The 20,672-nt window shown below is 42.1% G+C and overlaps 1 protein-coding gene across 3 annotated transcripts in view; it reads left to right on the top strand.

The window, feature by feature from the left end:
* The first annotated feature begins 10,759 nt into the window (after positions 1 to 10,759).
* Positions 10,760 to 20,672, top strand: part of LOC117210028 — a 60,294-nt gene continuing 50,381 nt past the window's right edge. For 2 of the 3 annotated variants that reach the window (XR_004488026.1, XM_033452608.1), the window contains exons 1-2: positions 10,762 to 10,889; positions 11,146 to 11,237. Coding sequence is in view for 1 of the 3 variants with exons in the window: in XM_033452608.1 (XP_033308499.1) it covers positions 11,192 to 11,237 (46 nt within the window). In the remaining 2 variants the exon portion in view is untranslated. Of the gene's footprint in view, positions 10,890 to 11,145; positions 11,238 to 20,672 lie in introns of all 3 variants that reach the window. The other variant, XR_004488027.1, reaches the window with a different exon arrangement.

The following is a 20,672-nucleotide window of genomic DNA, read 5'->3' as shown; positions in this document are numbered from 1 at the left end:
CGACGAGGTTAAAAAAGTTTTCACGATGCGACGCAAGTTTTTTCGCCGAGGCTGTCGCCTCTCGACCTTCGACGCCCGATATCACGCACCTCCGAAGGGCAAACGACTAGCTCGAATTCGTAACGAGACGGGTCTACCGGAGCGAGTTTGCCAGACGAAATTTTTCTATCGTCATACTCGATCAATTTAGTCCGAATCCCTTTTTCCCAACTTTCGTAAACAACGGTGGAAGACGATAGGATTCCCTAAAACCTGGCTACATTGCAGTCTCGCACATATTTCTACGCTTCTTCTCCAATTGCCAGCTTCGTATCTTCTCTTTTTTCTTTTCTTTTCTTTTTTCTCGCATTTAGTTTCAGTTAAACAAACATCGTTTTCTGTCCAATTAATACCTGTATATTCAATTCATTATTAATAAGTTGTAGGTAATCGGGAGAAAATTTATATTTTAATTTCCACGACACTGCAATATGAAATTTTCGTTGAACGATTCTCTGCGAACGACGAACTGGTTCGTCAAAGTCTAGTTTGCTCCTTGGTAGACTGTTTTTCTTACCTATTCATTCTCCTAACTTCCTTCCTCCTTTGAAAGGATTTTAATCGCAGCAAAAAGATCGTAAAGATTTAAAAAACCGGCAGCCATTTGTGTATATCTGGTAGCGTAGGAATGACGCAAGAGGATCACCCAATTACCTGAAAAATAAGGAAAACTCTATGGGAAGTAACTTTTGTTGTACAGGGAAAGTCTTGGAACTCTGACAATGCCGAGAGAAAGAAGAACTACAATACACCGGAATGCGTTGCTTAGCGCTGCAGTATTCGTTTCGTTCTCCATCTACGGTGCGGTTGACTAACAGTTAACCGAAACGACAACTTGCTTTGACCGGCGCTCTCCTATTTGCAGAAGATAGCACGGTCTTTCCACCGAGACGACTTTATTGGCAACGTTCGAGTCATCTCTCTCTGTTGTTCGTTCGTTTGTCTCTTTATCAGGGCGTGTTCTTTCAGACCTTCCCGCGCCGTACCAGTTGTATACATTGGCGACTGTCAGTTTGACGTACGTCTCGATCTCTCTCATCCGTAGCCTGTAGCGTAGCTGCTTTAATTCTAATTTAATTTATTTCTTCTCGTATCGCGACGACGTCCAAGCGATCGTTGCCGCTGACACTGTCTCGATTCACCTCACAATCGGCTGATTCCAAGCAGCCACAACTCCCTCGAAGGAACTGGAACTCCAGCGTTCTCCAAATTTCCCGCTCCCTTGGAACAACGCTCGCAGCAACGTAGCAGCGGCCGGCTAATTTCATTTCGCCGCTGAACGCAAAAAGACGCCGTGTTTCAGCTAGAAAGGGAAGCGTGTAACGAGGACGAGTACTAGTTGACAGGTAGGTCACGCTTCGCAGAGCGTCAGTTCCTCGTAATAGTAGCAGGTCCTCTGGGAAGGGTCAGAGTTTCCGTCGAAAACGCCCTAAGCGCAGCGAGGGACAGAGAAGAGCGCGACTGCGACGAGGATAGGGATGGAAAGAGGGGTACGAAGAAAAGGGGTCGCGAACGTTGGGGTACCGTTGCTGGTCGTTCGACCGAAGCGGCCAATCTACCGGAATTGAACCCGCGGATCTTTTTTGCAAGGCGAACAGCTACCCTGGTGCGACACTTGGGGCTGGTCTCGCGAGGAACGTGGTCGGGACATGTGCCAGAACCCGACTCGATGCCGGTCTATGAGATTCAGACGACGTTGTGACGCGGCGATTGGAGGATTTGGTTGGCCAACGGGGAAATTGTACGAATAATTACGGAGAGCGATCGAATTTTCTGCGCGAGAAAAATTCAGAAACTCGAGGCAGGGAATTGTACGGACAATTAACCAGTCGGCTGTTGCGACCGCTTTGAAAATTGTGCACATAAAATGCGTCGCATAAAGTAAGCGGCGACGAGTACACTCGTCGAAAACGTTTCCGATTGAATGGAGCCGAAGCGTTTTATCGAGAGAGCCCCATGTACGTGTGGAACATATGGGAACCAGCCGTTTGGAAATTTCAACGTCACCTTCGCGGCACGTTTCAAGGCCGGAACGCGAGGTCAGATACGCGAAAGCACGGGAAGCCTCGATACGGTCGACCAGTTCCGTCTCGCACATTTTTTCGTATCGTTCTCATTTTTCCAGGTACTTGAGCGCCTTCGGTTAAACTGAAAATACTGTGCCTGGGGATGGAACGTACACTTACTGAGCAGAGCAGATGAACCGAAATACGCATTCGCGTTTGGGCACTTCGCTTTGGCGATATACGTTGTTGCCGAGTGCCGCCACATAGTAATTAAGCCCGAGCACGGTAAGTTTCCCATCGTTTCGTGGCGTCCGACTGGAAAAATTGAATATCGTGAGAAGGAAATGCGAAACCTGTTGCGAAGAAAACCACTTTGTTAGAGGATAAGAGTATGCGCCAGTACTGCTTCTCGCAGCCCTGTTGTATCTCTATTTGCTCGTCTTTTCGACTGCGTAATTTCAGCCGTCCAATCCAGCCAACTCGAACTTCGCACGTAGAAATTTCATAGAGAAGAGGAGACATCCGGAATCGAACGGACGTCACGGGATGCATACGCGATCGTTGTACCGCGATTCAAGACTCGCTCGTGCTATATGTATACGTACGTATATGGTTAGCAGAGAAAGGCGACGAGGAAGATCTGCGAAAGGCAGGGGACGGCGGATATTCCCATGGCTCGGAGAATAGATTGCTTTCGCGTGCACGCCGGTCCCCGGTGGCAATTTCTACCTCTTCGCCAACAGACATGCTTGTATCTCCCGCGGAGCAACGGTCGGCTATATCCAGAGATTCACTTAGCGCGTTTCGATAACGCGACACGTTCCTGAATACGTCTCAGCGATCAACGAACGTGAGATTCCGTGGAGATCTCGTTCTCTGCCCGCGAACACCCGTTCCGGTTAACCCGACACAATCGGATTTTCTGTCCCCGACTTGGAGATGATTAGAGCGAAAGATTGTAGCTTCGGGTGTATAATAATTTGTCACGGTTATAGTATTCTTTTCGTTCTATTTTATAACGGGAGATCGTAGTCTCGGGTGGCTATAATTTCTTCCTTTTCGTTTCCAGAGGGAAAATCGTTGCAGAAATCTCGACTTAACTTAGCGACGGTTATGAGGAAAGATTGTTATCTACGATTAATGATGAAATCGTGACTAAAGAATATTATTTTTTTGCTGTGGATAATTAATATTAGTATAACAAATAGTAATTAATGATTATAGAAGAAAGGGTAGAATAAGACGTGGTAAAAGCGCAATAGGAGATTACCAGCTGTAGGGGAAGAATGGCGCCGTGGAAAGCAAACAGAAGCACGTTGCTGTGTAAGCTTTTAGTTAGATGAAGTGATAGTAATTGATTGCCACAACACTAACGATAATTAATGGTAGCAGAAGAAATAACAAAAAATAGGGTAAAAAGGTAAGTCTCTGTAAATATACAACTGAAAGATAGAAAGATAATGCTGCTGTGTAATATAAACAAATAATTCTCTTCCCCTTAAGCTTGATAAACCCAGCCCTGAAAACGTATAAATGCGTTTACATAAAACAAGTACGTGTCTTCCAAAGAAAGTGCACTGTGAGTTCGCGCGATAGAGAGAAACTGATTCAAACTAAACTAAGAAATCTGTCTATTAACCTTTCCCCTCTTCCGTTAAAAGCTCCAAAATTCACTCCGACGAACTAAAAGAATCTTAAAGTTCGCTCTTAAAGAGCCGCGCGAACAGCCGTGCAAAGAAACGAGAAAAAGAAATCTAGCTGGCCATCCTCGAGGAAAAACACCAAGTCCATCCGGTCGAGTTGCTCGTTTTGTTATTGCAACTTGTTGCGAGTATCGGCTCTATCCGACAAAATCAACCACTTTTCCCTGGCGCCCGGGCCACAGCCGGTACACTCGCGAGTTTCGTACAGTGGAGGCGGTTCGTAGCCAATTTACAAAGTGGCCTGGTCGAAGGCGAAACTTTCATTGGAAATGAATCGTATCACTGGGCGGTCCTTCGATCGCCGATAAACGAACGGAAAGTTGAACGAAAGTCGTCGACGACGAACAGACGACAAAAGGCTGGTCGATAGAAACGCGTTTTCCCTAATCTCGTCGACTCGAGTGGCACTCCGACTCGTCAAGGTTCTTAACCCTTTGGCGACGAAGCGCGTGTACGGGGTGGTTCAAAGTTATGGAGTTACCACCTGCTTGATCGAACGGGTGGCGCGAGGAAAAGAGTCTCTGATCATTAGAATTCAGATCATTCGATATTTCTAAATAATTGAAATTCTAAATTGAAAAAAGAAGTTAGTTATAGTCGTTTTCGTGCTAGAACATTCTTAACGAATAAATGATAATTTTAACGGACTCGAGTCTCTCGCGAAGAAACACGTCAACAGGAGTCGTAAATTCCTCTTACGATTATAATAATCGACGCCGTGAATAGATCGATCCTCTGATTTCCGTTGAGATAATAGGGGTTGGTTGAGTTGGTATAACGCTGCGCTTAACAGGGTTATACAATTTATATTTCCAACACTTAAAGTTACACCGTTGCTTATGATATACGTCGTCGACAATGATTCAGCGTATGAAGATGCGATACACTGGCACAATATTCGTTGGTAGTCGAGCAAGGCTCTTATAGTAGAGTTTTTAGTTATAGTTGACGCGACAATAGAGGAAACTAACCCGGTACTGGCATGTTGACTATTCTAACGTTGAGGAATAAGTAAGTTACAGTGACGATGCTGTGTCGCAGGAAAGCTAATGATGGACGTGTCCAGCGCACGGGACCATCGGATTTGTTGATGACACCTTTGGTTAGGAAAGTGAGGGCAGTAGACATTGCTTCTGATTAGATAAAAGAAGGTTTGTTTAGAAAGGACCTGAGCTAGCTGTTACGTCAGGCGACCTCCTACCTAGACCAGGCCATACACCGCGGGCTAGACGGAAACCAGATGCGTACCCTCACTAGACTCAAGGACTCATCATAAATCCCAGTAATTTGCTAACTAAGATCCTTCAGACCCAACAAATATCGTTTTTCCAAATTCTTTTCTAAAGACTATTACTACGGCTTGACAAGGGAAAGTTAGCTTTTTTCACGTACGATGCTTCCCACTAGCAACTTTCTATCGAGGGCGGCTAAGACCCTTCCTAGTCCACTAACCTACGTTTATCCCATCAGAAGCAATGTATACTGCCCTCACTTTCCTGACCAAAAATGTCATGAACGAATCCGATGGTCCCGTGCGCTAGACACACCCATCGCTAGCTTTCCTACGACACAGCATCGTCGCTGTACCTTACTTCTCCTACGACATCAGGAGGGTCCAGTCAACGACTTCTTCTACACCGCTAGAAAAGTCACCATGTCAGTAACGGGTTAATCAACTATAACAAAACTCTAAGAGCCTTACTCTATCCTCAACGCATATTGTGCCAGTGTATCGCGTCTCTATACGCTAACTCATTGTCGACGATATATATTATAAGCAACGGTGTAACTTAAGTGGAAAAAATATATAATTTATAATTCTGTGAAACACAGTGTTATACAAACTGAATCAACCCTATTGTCTCAACGGAAATCAGGGGATCGATCAACTCGTGGTGTCGGTTATTATAATTGTAACGGGAATTTACGACTCCCGTTGACGTCTCTCCTCGCGATTGCGTCTCCCCGCGATTGGTCGAATATACACTAGCAAATTCCTGAGATTTACGACGGATCCTTAAGACTATCGAGTGTACGCAGTAAGGATGAGCGGACATGTGGTTCCCATCTTGCCCGCGGTGTGTGGCCTGGTCTAGCTAGAGTGTCGCCCGACCTAACACAGGGTATGTGTTATAATATTTGGTAGACGAAACAAATTTTTGTTTAGCTTCCTTTCCCGTAGTGACGATGGTGAAAATGTAAAAATGCGTAAAAATCCGCTGTCTGCTCATTGTAATATTTAGTGGGTCTTCGCAGTCTGGTGTGTACGTAATTGTAATCTACTTTCCTCATCAGTGAACGAAGCGTACGTACGCTGTTGCCTTTGTGTAATAACGAATTTTACGCTACTTGCATTTCAAACTCTCCCTTTGTCCACTCTATTAAAAAAAAAGAAAAATGAACCATTACTTTATCAGTCTCATCAATAACGATATTAATATGTATAATTCAACTCTCTGTTAACGTTTAGTAAGCAGAAATCATGCTTCTTTGTACTCATTGTCCTCTAAACTTTCTTCTCATCCACTCTAGTAAAAAAAGGACAGATCAATCAATACTTCATCAATTTCATCAATGACACTAATGTATATTCAACCATCTGTTAATGTCTACTAACCAGAAATCATGTTTTTTTTTCTATACTATCGCTTCAACGTTCAGCCAAAGTGAATGCATCTTTCTTTGCAGTGAGAACACGCTGCATCTAAAAGGTTAACAGTTGCGTGGCCGATTGAAGCCCTATAGCGTTCCGCGCCCTTATCCACCATTCTTCCGGCGTCTCCGACAATGCGGCAGCTATCGACCGCGGACGTTGGACTTTAAAGTCGAGGAACACGTCAGCAATATCCTGTTCGGTAGCCTCCTTGAACCGAGATTGTCGCGCGCTGCTGCCGGGGATATAACCGACTCTATAAGGGACGTTCGTCTCCTGCGAACAAAATATCCAGTCTGCTTTCAAGGGATCGGGTTTCTGTCCGTTTTTCTTTGCTCTGCCGTGATTCTTAAACACTAGACATGGTTAGACAAGCGTTGACACTTTTACTGCCACGCCGAAATCACATGTTTCGCTCAGGACACCACGGGAGTATTTTTATTATTCGAAGCATGTAATGGCAAAATAATAATAAATCGACGATGTAAGACAATATTCTTCCCCGATGGACCGTTTATCTTATTGGTGGTCACGGGTGACCACCGTGGCGCCTTGGTAACAGTTGATAGCGACGTATTATAACAAGGCTTCGTTCATTTCAACAAACCATTCGCTTTCGTCGTTTCGTCGTAAGCAAATCGTCCAGAATATATCGTTGAAACGTGTAGAAGATATTAGTAAACAATATTTGCTCATTCTGTATATAATAGTAAGGTACGTGCACACTTGTAACTTCAATTATACGATTATAAAGCAGCATTTACGATTATTTTCTAAGCTATGTTTATAATAATATTCGTAGATTACCCCTCAAACGTATGGATGCAAACACAGTACACCGTTAGACGCAAGATTCGTTCTCATTTTTTTTTATTGATGTTCTAGTAAAAATGTTCAATTGTTCATTGGGGCACTTTTTGTTTCAAAGTATCTTCTATTTATCGGTTATATTCAAAATGCCCAAACTGTCAATTTTCATACAATTTTTGCAATTATAAAAAGTTACAGACACCGTGGCCGGTCATATATGACCAACGTGGCAGTCAAAGTGTTAATATCATTGATAAGATTGGCAAAATAGCAGTTGAACTTTTTTCAGTACACTGGACAAGAGGAAAATTCAAGAGGCATAACAAGATAGGATTTCTGGTAAATGAACGTTGATAAACGCGCTAATATTTCGTTGATGAGACAGGTAGAACGTTAATGATTGACTTCTTTTTCGTAGAATTAACAGAAGAAAAGTTTGCAAGTCATTTGTACAGTTTGTATCGGACAACTGTGTCCAGGTGAAACGTCGAAATAGGATGGTTCTTGCCCGCGTCGCGTCGGTGACGTGGGCGCGACGAAGAACGCAATCAATGCAGTGATTTCTGTAACAAAGCGTGGATCGCGAGGAGTTTTTTGCATTTGCTAATAATACGTAATTCCGCAACGGAAAGTTTTCCGTATGAAATATCCGCGTCGACGGTAAACTTTCAGTCCGGTTATCCGGCGAACGCAAAGGGTTAATTGCGTAGCGTAGCACACCGACCACGAAGGCATAAAATAAAGTTCATAATTGCATTCTCTTTGGCCAACGTCAGCCAGCACCGCTTCATTTCTTTAATTCGTACAACTTTCGAAACCCCTTTCATCGTCTCTACCGCCGTATGCCCGCGCCGTTTCCCTCTGTGAAACAGAGAAAAATCTCTGCTCGTTAACGACGATCCTCGTTGCATCGTGAAAATACGATGTTCTTTTTTCTTGAGTTTTGAACGATGTTGAATTTGTAATAAAACCGCTAGAATTCCATTACACCCGTGTTACTTCCTGTGAAACAGTTTCTGGCGTTAGCTGCAGTTGGCGCTGGGTTGAGAGAAATCTTGTTATCCTATTTTAATCATTTTTCTAATATTTCCTTAGTAACGCGATAACACGACAACGTAGAATATTACGTTGCCATTAGGTTGTCCGGAAAGCGTCTTCCTTTTACGAACGTGAAACCTAATCCGTCAAATGTTGCGCTCTTTATCTTAATAGAACAAAATAGTACACGATTCGATAAAACAATGTAAAACAACAAATGTTGTGTATCTATTGTTTCCTTAGAAAACGAAAGAAACTCTCGAGACAACCTAACGCAAATGGATAAAAATTCCGGCTCGATAGTAAACTGAGCAACCAAAGACAGACGTTCGTTTCATCTGACAAATATTCCGGTCCTTCACGTAATATTTTTACAGATCGCGTTGCATTCGTCGCGTACATTTTTACTTGCAATGATTTCCCGCAAATGAGATCCGGGGTTCTAAAATGCAGAGCGAGGGAAAGCGTAAAAATCGTGGAACGTCGAAACGCGATTGGAGTCGCATCGAAGCTCGTAAATAAGAATTTTCGCGCGCTGTATACTAAGTTGGAAAATGCCAGCGAAGAGTTGGTACCACCCATGAGACTCAGGCCCTCGTGAATCGTAACACGTGTAACTATACGCCAAGAGGGAAATTCCTGCTGGTGCAATAACGATCCCCGACGAAGGAACCACGTGGAATACTGTAACAGTGTAACACTTGGTTGGGGAGAACCATTGAATAGACCATAACGGTAACCATTATCGTTACCCACCTAGCCGACCCGATACGCTCAATCAAACGGTACCTGTTCCTCGGCCATGCTGCTTCTTACTTACAACCCCTTATTCGTATCTTCAAATCGTCAGGGTTGTCCTAATTTAACTGAGAAATCGATACGTTGAATATCATCTAGATAGTACGACTCCTGGCTATTGAAAATTTCCATCCTATTTAGAGGATTCAAATTTCCATGTTGTTCGTTCATTTGACGTAATTGCGAAGCGTGTATGGTTGTAACGCTAGCAGAGTTTATTAATTACCAAGATCATAGACAGAGGTATTAGACGCTCGAAGACTGTACCGATTAATACGACGAATCGAAAGGTAGAAGATTATTTTATAGAATTTATCTTGGAATCCAGGATCGTTCACGTTGGTACTTCGATACGGTAAATGAACTTACGCAAGCAAGAAATTTATCTTTCCAAGCGTTCGATGCTAATTACATACTTTTTGCCTTTCGGACAGGGAGCGGACATCGACGTTAAAAAACAGATAAGAAGAAGAAGAAATCGTTTTCGCATTCAAGCCAATTGCGGTTTGTCGCGACAGATTGCCTCTATCGAGCTTTCGGATGCCTAGAAGAAATGAAACTACTGACTAAAATGTGCCTACCAAAAAATCCTGCTGCCAAAGATCGTAGGACGATTGTTGCCAATATCCGACTAATGGACGTGCGATTAAAATCTGAGAAGAAAGAGGACAAGAAAGTTTAACCAGTCGTGCGTTCAACCGAATTCCAATTTCTGCGAAAAAGCTTCGCCATTGCCGGCGAACGTAGCGGTTTAACGATACAGGATATACTTTTTCTCGGAACGTTTCAGCGTAATCGAAGAAACCGATGCCAGAGGCGATCAATGCGAACTGCTCGCACCCGTACATATGCATCCCACCTCCCCCGTGTATATCCGTAGAATGGTGCCGCCAGGTTTCCGAGGTTTCCATAACGAGAATCTACCGGACCCTTCGGTGCCTTCAGACGAGGATCACAATTTTCCCCATAACATCACGTGCCGTTCAAGCCGTATCCATGGGACCGCGACGAGATAAGAACCTTCAGCGAGCGAGCCTCGGCATTCGACGTATTGAATGGGCCTGTCGATCGCCAGCAGGGGGGTCGGAGAAAAATATCCTCCTCGCTGGACCAACGAAATTTATCAGGTTCGTCGCGAGGCTTGATTTAATTTCCCCGCGCGGTCGTCGGGAAGTTGGAACGATTGTTACGATTCAGTACACTACGCGCTTTGTACCTCTGTTTTATTCTCTTTTACTCTACGCGATGAAACTCGCGCGGTAGATAAGATAGAAAAATAAGGGTTCTCGAGATAACAGAGTCGCGAAATACGTACGTGGAATTGAGTTCTTCGTGGCTTTCGCTTTTTCTCATTCTGCAGTTATCGTCGATTACGGGGTAAAGGTGTATTAGAGAAATTAGAATTGGCATAGGAACGATATGAAATATTCGGTTAAAGTCATTCCCGTTCTATGTGTACTTCGAAGATAAGAGTCATCTGTGATATTATAAAATTATCTAAAGATTAAATATAATACTAGTTACCTTAAGAATTTCTTACTGTTTACTGTCTAAGGAATTCTATGTTATAATTAATAACGATATGTAAACTAATTATAAGACTGTATTTGTATATTCGTACAACGTATGATTACAAAATATTCCACTGTATTTGAACAGATTAAATTAGCGCGCGCAAATGTCGCGTGCCAGCTCGTGTCACCTCCCCACCACTTTACTAAACGTATCTGCGACATGGGGTGCCATTGTTCTATCGAAAATCGTCGTGTTTGGATGTGTAACCTTGCTCGATGCGCTTCGCTGTGCCAATTACCGTGTGTCACGTACTTCCATTGCTCTTTCGTAAGTATTTATACGCTATTATTAGCATTGATTCGTTAGTACACGTTTATCTAATCGTTTATTAAGCATAGTTAATCGAGTTTATTAAATATAATAAAGTTAAACAGTTCTTGGAGGTTAGTTTACAATTCTTCCGTAGGTTGTACTGTATATCGCTTGATTATCGATAGCTTTTGTTGGCAACTTTTAATACAGGATTTATGTCATTTTAACATCATTGATTTGAATCAATTTCAATCGTTAATCTTCCGTGCAGATTGTTGGCTGACGCGTGGATAACATCGAAAGAATAACAATACCGTATGATGTCACGGGCGATTGACAACCGATACGACGTTCTGCTATTTCGTAAGTATTTGTATACTCATATCAGTTTCCTTTAATTACTATCCGTTTGCTTAATCATTTATACGTAGTTATAGTAGAATTAAGTAGCTTCTCGAAGCTACATTAGTCTGTTTTTGTTCGTCGCATCGAATTAAACTTGCACGCGCAAATGTACAGGAAAATATTTTGAGCAAGCTTGTACCACCTGCTGCCAACCGAGTTGCATGGTATACCTATGCCATGTGGAATGTTATTGTACTGTCGAAAGTTGTGGTATTAGGATGTAACCTCGGACGCTTAAAGCACGTCGTTAAGCTATTAACTGCGTATCGTTGCGAGTTTGTAAGCATTTACATGTATCCCTCTACCAACTTCATTTCATTACTGCGCGTTTATTTAACCTTTGCGATAAAGATAAACACATTTTCGAAATAGTCTCGCTCGTCCCTTCCTTTGATCGTATATTTGACTGTTTGTGCGTTATCGATAGCTTATATTACGAACTTTTAACATAAATCTTCGATTTGTTTCTAGTTACGTTCTCTTTTTTATTCATAAAGATATTATTTTTAGGGAGGTAGAGCACGATAAAAGGTAATGTTTCTTTTAAATTAAACAATCTTTTCTACCAAATACTCTGTAATAACTACTTTATTTATATATTTCTATGTAAATAATATAAAAATATATATGAAAATATTTTATTATTACTATACAAGCTATTATACAAATTGTTCAACATTTCAGAGAAAATTGCGAGTGTCCCGATACTTTTACCCGACGATATACCTGGTCTGTGGTTATGTCATACAACAATGGTTTCTACTCCGCAAGTGTAACGTCCGGTTTCGTTTTCACGCTTCTTACGTTACGTCGAAACGCGATACCCAGCGACGTCGCCGGGTTCGGTCCGCGACATTCACGCTCAGGTATGCATATACACCTGGGAAACACGAGAATCCACGACTTGTCTCTCGAAACGAAACGATCGCGAGCCAATGGTGAATCGTATAGACTCTCGCTCTCGATCGTCGAAAGTTTCGACTCCGTTTCAACTTCGTTACAAGCTTCCCTCACGTTCGTGGAATCTCCTGTTTAATTTCTTCTACTCGGCGTCCGCGAGCTCTCCAAGTTTATATTAAATGCCGGAAATTGTATTTGGGAGTTGTAATCTTCTAGGAGTAATGATAACTTGTGCAGAATATTAAGAAGCAGGGGTTGAAAGCTCCAAAGAGTTTATGTACAATGTTCGTGAAGAGTAATCAATGATGAATCTAAAGTCAGTTGTTCTTAGAATGCAACGTAATTTCGTATTTGACGGTAAGTTAGTTCTCTAGTTGTCAGATTTAACTGCATTTAACTGCATTTAACTGTACAAGTTCAGTCATTTTTCGCAAGACTAGCTTCGATCTCGAAACGTGTATAGTAAACGTCTCGAAGGGAAATGAGATAAATAGAGGAATCGATCTCTAGGAAGATATTGAGAAATATCGTGTCGTAACACGGAGATTATCAGTGGTATTAATCGAATCCCACGGTACGAAACTGTAATTCTTTAATTAGATTAAAATCTTTGTCAAACAAGAAGCCTTTTAATCGAGTTAAATCTGTTTGAGAATCAAACTGGCGGATATTTTTACGAATTAAAAATTTCTATCTCTCGGACGTTTCGCTACGTGTATTGTAAAATTCTACCTCGTACGTATCAACTTGAAATTTTAATTACTTCGTTTAATTCAGATATGCCTATCACCCTTTCAAAAAGATAATTTTCCAAGATCCTGTTTTTCATCCATTTGCTCATATTATCCAATTGTACGTTGTCCATTTCCAACCCTATACGTTTAACTTATACAAAGCAAAGAACGATACTTTGGAGAACATCGTAAAAATAAATTGAATAATTCTTAGATTTTGTTCATAGCGAATCCATATTCGGTTCTCCATCGAAGAAAATTGCGAAACGATTCGCAAGTGCTCGCGGCCCGCTGCTAAATACGGCGCCAACGACCGTAGTGCTTTTCGTCGTTCGCCAATATTCCTAGATACTTCTATATACGAGGTGGTTAAATGGTAGCAGCAGAGCGGATCTTTCGTCGTTGCGGTGCACCGCAATTTTCGACCTCTAATTTTATGGTTTTTCGTGGCGGACCCAACGGAGAGGAGGTCTGCCCTCTCAACCAGAAATCCCGCACGGTGAAATACCTTTCGCATACGTTTACGTACGTGCAATTATCCTGTCGGTTACGCCGGTACACACCGATTATTTTCTTGGCGCGTCGCGTGACGAGCATCGTCCTTTTTTCTTACCCTTTCAACCATTCGACGATGGACGAGAATCTTCTCGATGGAGCTACCGTGCCAAAGTATTGTGTTTCAATGTTTATTTTTTCCTTTTCTTTCTTTTTTCGTTGGTTGGTTGTTTTTCTGACAAGTTAACACTCGCGCGTGTTCAGCTTCGCAGACGCTGTGAAATTGAACACACGCAAGCGCCAATTTGTAGAAAAGATCGACGGTATTCGCTTGATCGCGATTTCTCCGGGTTTGTCTAATGAAAATTTTAGGTCGATCGACCCCTCGGGGGAAGGATAACGGAAAATTGAAAGATCAGCGTCATAGCCAGCCCCATGAACACTTTTCATGGTTTGTTCACGGCTTGTTCGACGAGAATGTTCGTTGCACGATTTTTCAAAAATAGCTATCGCTAAATTTAATAAAAAAGCCAGAAACTTTTTCATTGATTTCTAATATAGCATATGGCTGTCCGCGCTTGCCCATCCAATCTTGTTCGGCTTCAAAATCAATAAAAATGTTCACCAGGCGCAGATGTACAATTTTTTGGAATTTTCATTCGGTGATGACTTTTTCTTTTGAAAACTCGACGAACGAAAATTGCTGTCGGACAAATGTGCACATATCGTGGACAATCATATCCCGTTTACGAATCAGTGAAAAGTGTTCGTGCGGGTGCTGATGATAAATATTGTCATTTGACGATAACTTTTTTTTTTTTAGAGGCGGAGAAATGAAAATTTTGTTTGGACAAATGTGGACGATTCGCGGACAAACGAGTACTGATTGTATTTTTTTTTTTTTTGCGTGTAAATTTGCACTTGGAAACGCCAGTTTCACGAACCGACTGGTGCAACTATTATCAGGTCTTTGCTTCCATTCGATACTGCAATAGTTGCTACTTATTCGAGCATATATTTCGCATTCTTACTCTCTGAATTTTGGTAGTGATTCGAATAATAATTGCCAATTAAGCTGGATGAAACAAGATTTCTAACGAAAATTATCCTCGGTGACATTTTAATTACGTCACGATATCAAAACACGCAGGAGGAACTTGGTAGCGTTGGCAAGTTATTTTGTTCACCATATATACAATTTCGTAATTTTATATACCATAAATTTTCATACAATCAATACTTGCGTTAATTTAAAAATATCCAACTCGTTACTTATTCGCTCGTAGTTATTTTTCCATTCGACTATCCTTCGCTGACTATGGCCAAGTTTGTTAATAAATAGAATAATCCGTTATTTTCTTTTACGATAAGCAAGATCACTGGCGAGAAGTGGATCACAATGTGCAATAGGACGACATCGCGTTGCAAAATAGCTTGCTGTAAACGGTCACCGTGGAAACATCGACGGTCAAGGATTTTCCACGTCTTTTCCCCAAAGGCGTTGCTCTATCGATTATCGGCAACGTGTTTTCTCCTCGTCACACGCGTCTTTGCTTCGAGAATGTTTCACGTTTTCGTATCCGTAGCAGCTGGAAATAAATTTCCATTTTTAGTGGAAACACTGCGCCGCGACTTTGACCTTGCAGCTACTCCACATTTCTATCTTCGTCCATATGACGTAAGTTTATCAACTTTCATAGTCGTTCGATATTTCCAGGTTTAATCGATGAAAATTCATTCGAATTGATAGAGAGCAGTGTGCAGACGTTTTTAGCCGGACACATCTTTCAGCTTGCGTTCCAACATCGAGGGAAAAATCTATCCTAAACTTTTGCACGTCGCTGTACCTATACGTACGCCGATGAAATAGTTCGTACGATAGAAAGGGTATGGGTGAGGTATGCAAATTAATTGCGTCGTGTATTATACCGTAAGCTTAATCTTTTAAGCTTCTTTGCGCGCTATGTGCGCTTCTCGCATGTGCATGTTAATTGAAAATCCATGTGAAGCAGCAGTTTTCGCCTGATTTAACGAGCTGAGATCGTTTTCGAGACAAATATTCGCTGACTTTCACGATTTGTTTGCCGTGTTTAATTGCGCTCGCGCGTGATCCACGTACCATTTTCAGTGCAAACCCGAGCCTCCACGTTCAACACACCGATTTCCACGTAATTTTATCGGAGAGTAACTCGTCGATAATTTTTAGTACGCGAGTATGATCGATTTGCAGTAACGATACAGGAATAGCATAGAATCTCTTTCGTGCTGTACACGCAACGATCGTAACACGAGTTACTCATTAATTGTATTACTTTATTAATTATTTATTAATTATCTGATCGTCCTATACATTCCGATGCGTCATGTTTCTTCTGCAAGACGCCCGACCGATACAAAAATTTCTCTCGCAGTTCAAAACGGAGTTTCATTGCAGTAGAGTGGAAAGAAAAATCGTCGATTTAGCGGAAAAGTGGCGCACTTGGAAACTCGTCGATTTTAAGCTACATCTTGGAAACTTGATTCTAAGAACACTTATCTTTTTAAAACTAAATTATTGTTATCGTTTCTTTAACAAAGTTACGCGGATCACCTGTGATTTGTAAAATTTACAAAATTTGTAAAATTTCAGTTCAGTGATATCGGTTGGATCGTGAACGAGTTTCCAGAGTGCTGTGTCGGGACGAGAGAAACGCCTGGGTCCGAAACATACTTTTTAACCCCGAAAAAACGGTGAAAGGTATCGAATCCGTTCGAATAGCAATAAATATTTGGGAGATCGCAACGCCGGAAGTGAATCGTATAAAATACGTATTGATTAGAAAGAGGCGGCCAGAGAGGTGGAGCCATTTGTCCATTTAATGGCGAAGATCTTGACAAAAGGTCTACAAATCCCTCGTGGAACGAGCGGCGCATCGCGGGATAAAGGAAAGTAATGGAAAGCGGACAGTAAATCTAGAGCAAAGCAGCAGCGGCAACTTCCTGGAAAATTTCAAGTATTTATAGTTGCGCACGTAGGCAGCACCGAGTGCCAAGCTTTGGTAAACAGTAGCCTGTTTCGTTTATGTCGGATGAAAAGGCGGCGAGTGTATCTTTTACGGTGTTTCAAGGTCTCCGTCGCTCGTGCGTCCATCGAAACGTTATTATTATCATTCGTTTTATTTAACCAGTTAGTTAACCGTAGAATTTAGTTTTAGAAATGTCTCGTGATATTAGGTGATGGAGTGCGTAAATGAATACAATGCATATATAATTGATGATTAATTAATCCGTCAAATATATTAATTTTAATCAACTAGAAATTCTCCTGCATAAAGGTAATAAGTTTTTAGCGATGAATCGATCAAAGTTCGGATGCGTCAATTTTCTATATTACACGCTGTGCAATTATTTTACTTTATGTTCATCTACCGATGATATCACTTACGAAGGTACTTTCTTTTTTCAACAGTTGACAGAGCAGCGTAGTTCTACGTTGAAGTTAGTGTTGGAGTGAACTATTACGTTTTATGTACGCCCTATAGGTATCTTTAAGACCGATGTTACACGACGTGTTTCTGTTGTCCTACTTTACAATAGTTACGGCATTTTTTCACGACACCTCGGGAAAGCTTCGTACAACGTACGATCTACCTACTGTATGTATATTCTTTTATGTATTTTATATGTAGTAAGTATGTTTTTACTAGCAAACGATAACGCTTTCTTACGTCTACCATATACGTACTCGCATACATATACGTTGCTCGATGGCATTTCGTTAAATTAGGTACAATAATATAGGATTTTTTTTAATTCATTTAAAAATATTAGAAATTAGGGTTTCCAGTGATTTCTATCCTATATGATAAGTTTATTGATCGACAAATCTATTTACAATGGATTAAACAGGAAACGATGGTTATTTAACGTGAACTAAATACAGTAACTAAGACAACTAGATAATTCACAGCTCACAACTGATAGTTTACAACTCGTAACAACTCGGCGACTCAACTCTCGACTACTCACAACTCGACTCCTCGCCATTCGACTGTCAACTCCCAACTACTGAACTCGACTCCTCTCATTCCTCTCAACTCACGACTATCCCACTCGACTCTTCATGTGACGACCACCCGGTAAAAACTGTCAGGCCCTTTTGACCTAACGGCACTTAGGCCTCCTCGCAATATTGTTTATAGTTAACCCGATATTTTTTTAGGCCATTTGTCCACGATACTACAATAACGTATGCCATTATACAACAAGTTGGTATTGTATCTTAAATTGCCCACTCAACTTCTACTATGTAACCATAGCAAGGTAACACGAAATTAATACAGTACCAAAGAAAGATTTGGAAGATTCTGCTGCTAAAATCCATCGCGTCTATTCATGAACGATATTCATAAAAGCGTAATTAGCTCGCTTGTCCCGTTTAGTAAAAGAGGAGAACGCAAGACAATATCAAAGAAGGTTCCAAAAAAGGAAAACAGTTTGTCAGCTTTGCGTGTTTCACTTTGCAGGTATACAGCCCTTATTCGGCCGTAAACCCTCACCTGGTTAACCTGATATTCAAGAGACCAATCACGGCACGTGACGTTGATATTTCCGCGCGTTTCACTTCCTCCTCCTCCTCCTGCTCGCTTCGTTTTCCAAGGGAATTTATAACGATCGGTCGCGAAAGAGAAAGGAAATGGTAGGATGTTCGCGACGAAGACGTTGAATCGGCGAAATACGAAGAAAGGCGCCGTAATTATTTCGCATTCGTATCGAAGCGGGAATTGAAACGAGAAGACGCGCCTGTGCGCACCAGCGCTGACGATACAGCGCGGAAAACATTTTTCTCTCGGTTGAGCCGTGTGGTCGTTACGCAGCGAACGTCTTGCCGGTAAAAAGGATACTTTTGTAAAAATCCACCTGGCGCTCATTGAACGGAGAACGACAAGAGGAAAGGAAAGAAATTTCTCGAGTTATTGTTCGCCGCAGTAGAATGGCCTGCGATAAGTCAGACGTCGAGAGCGCGTTCTTCAATACGCTGGATTTCACTTCGTCAGAGCGTACAAATCGCTAGATTCTGTTGCTTGAACGCGTGTTAACGCGTTGTTGTCTTGGTTACTCGATATTTAAGCCGGTTTTCGTCCCTTTTTTTTATTGTTAGATAATAGCGAATGATTTTGTCGATTTGAAGAAAGATTTACTCGAGTTTTTCACCTCTAACTGTATGCTTTTGTAAGTTGTCGATCCATTAAGCATCGAACGATGCGCATATTACAATTTATCTTAATGATATGGATACTTCGATTTCTTGAACTTTCTTAAAATCAGTCGAATCTAAGTGGAAGAAAGAGCAATTGTACGCGGTGAAACAGTGCTCTTGCATCGTCTTCAATCTCCACCGTCAGTGTCTCTTCCACTGTTTCTTCTTCCTTCAAATTCTTATTCGCTGCTCTTATTCGTTCGTACAAAGAACGTTCTAATAATATGCATCCTATGTTTTCGTTTTTGTACCAGCCACGTTCTTCCATTCCCCCTTCCCTATTCTTCGCCTGTATCCTCCTTCTTTGTAGCAGAATGCTTTCTTTTGCCAGTTAGTCTCGGTTGATCTATTCTTCTTATTGCCTTTAGCGAGATTTTAAAATTCATGTACTTTTCCCCTCCTACATTTCCTTCCCTTAATCTCTCGTACCTTTCCTTCTTCCATCCTCTTCCACGTGCTGTCCTCGCTCGCTTTAACTTGTTCCGTATTTTCCATTATTCACGGTGTTCCATATCCTGCTACGTCCCTAGCAAGGGCTCTAGTTTCGTGCGTTTCCTCCAGTCTCCTTTTCTATTCGTTTCGTTGTTTCCCTTCCGATCGTCCCTCTGCTTCGCCATCGGTTTCTCCGAGAGCGTATCCACGTTCGTACACTTACGAATTTCCGTTAAACGCTGTTTGCGTCGTCGGCAACGTTAACGCTGACGAAGATCGGTGGTGGAAACGCGAAAGACGCTTGTTCCGTGGGATCTCCTCTCGGTCTGGCCCATCGGTCTTGTCCGCGACGATTCGCCGCTGTATTTCCTCGTTTAGGAAATTTAACGATGATAAAGCGGAATGGTTACGGACTTGGGAACAACAAATTAACGAAGAGAGAATAAACGAAGGCTCGCGGTCGCGCCCTCTCGCCTCAGATTTCATTTATGCCCTTAATCTAAACTTCGCAGACCGCTCCCGTTGCTCTTAAATCAAGCACGCGTTGAAATAATTCAGGCTACCTTACGGGTTCGCGCCTACACCTCAGAAACCCGATTTACCGTATCGGAGGAAACTTTGGCTGAATAAAGTGGCCTCCGACTCGCGCCACCCTCGCCCGCCTTTCCAAGATCTACAAGAGCCTCGGTATACATTTAGCAAAAGCGCGAACGGTGTTCACGAAACGGTAGCGATATCTCTCGTAGGATTTTATAGAGTCCTTGATATTGCGAGCGGCCTGTTGTAAATCTTGTTTAGCCTGCGGTAAATATAATATGATACGGACTTCTTGGAACAACTCGCAGCAAGTTTATTGGGAATTTATACGGTTATGGGCGAGCAAGGTACTCGTGAGTCGTTCTTTCATCCCCCCCCTCCTTTTTCTCTTTTTGTTATCATTCGCGTCTTTTTTTTCTTCTTTGTTTTCGCGAAGAATTATTAGCGAGTTATTCTCGTCGGTGATTTACGTAGAATACATTGGATACACGGTCATTTACTTCGCGAATATTCGCGAACCAAGTCGTATCTTGGTGCATGACGCTTGCGAAATACCTGGCTGTTACACGGAAGATCGGAATTCGTAGCATCCACGGCGAACGAACTCGTGTCTATCGATGACGTTCGTAGACTTTGTCTCCGGATGCAATAACACTCGGGTCTGTACCTTCCGTTTTCGTTTGAACGCGTTTGATACCTTCGGATAATTGTCGAATCCCGTGACGACCGAAGCATTCGCAAAAATCGGAACCAGTCGGCTTAGCATTGCAGAAGCTCGATTCTTCCTTGCGATGAAGAATCGGATTAAGAAATCGCGCGAAAAGGGCGAAGTTGATCGTCGACTGGTCTTGCGAAAAGACCAATTCTCGTCTAACGCGTATTTCGCCATTACGACAAAACGATTCCGAGGTCCGCATCTTTCGTTTCTATTCAGACACGTTCAAATACCTTGCGATAATTTGCAAACGCAGCGACACAAAGCGAGCCACCCTATCTGTGTCAATAATCCTTACATTCGGTTCTTTAGCCAGCATCGATTTCTCTGAAAGAAGACGA

This window comes from Bombus bifarius, unplaced genomic scaffold (assembly GCF_011952205.1).
Source record: "Bombus bifarius isolate JDL3187 unplaced genomic scaffold, Bbif_JDL3187 scf7180000008199, whole genome shotgun sequence".
In the NCBI taxonomy this organism is placed as follows: domain Eukaryota; kingdom Metazoa; phylum Arthropoda; class Insecta; order Hymenoptera; family Apidae; genus Bombus; species Bombus bifarius.
This window is presented reverse-complemented; position numbering and strand designations above follow the sequence as displayed.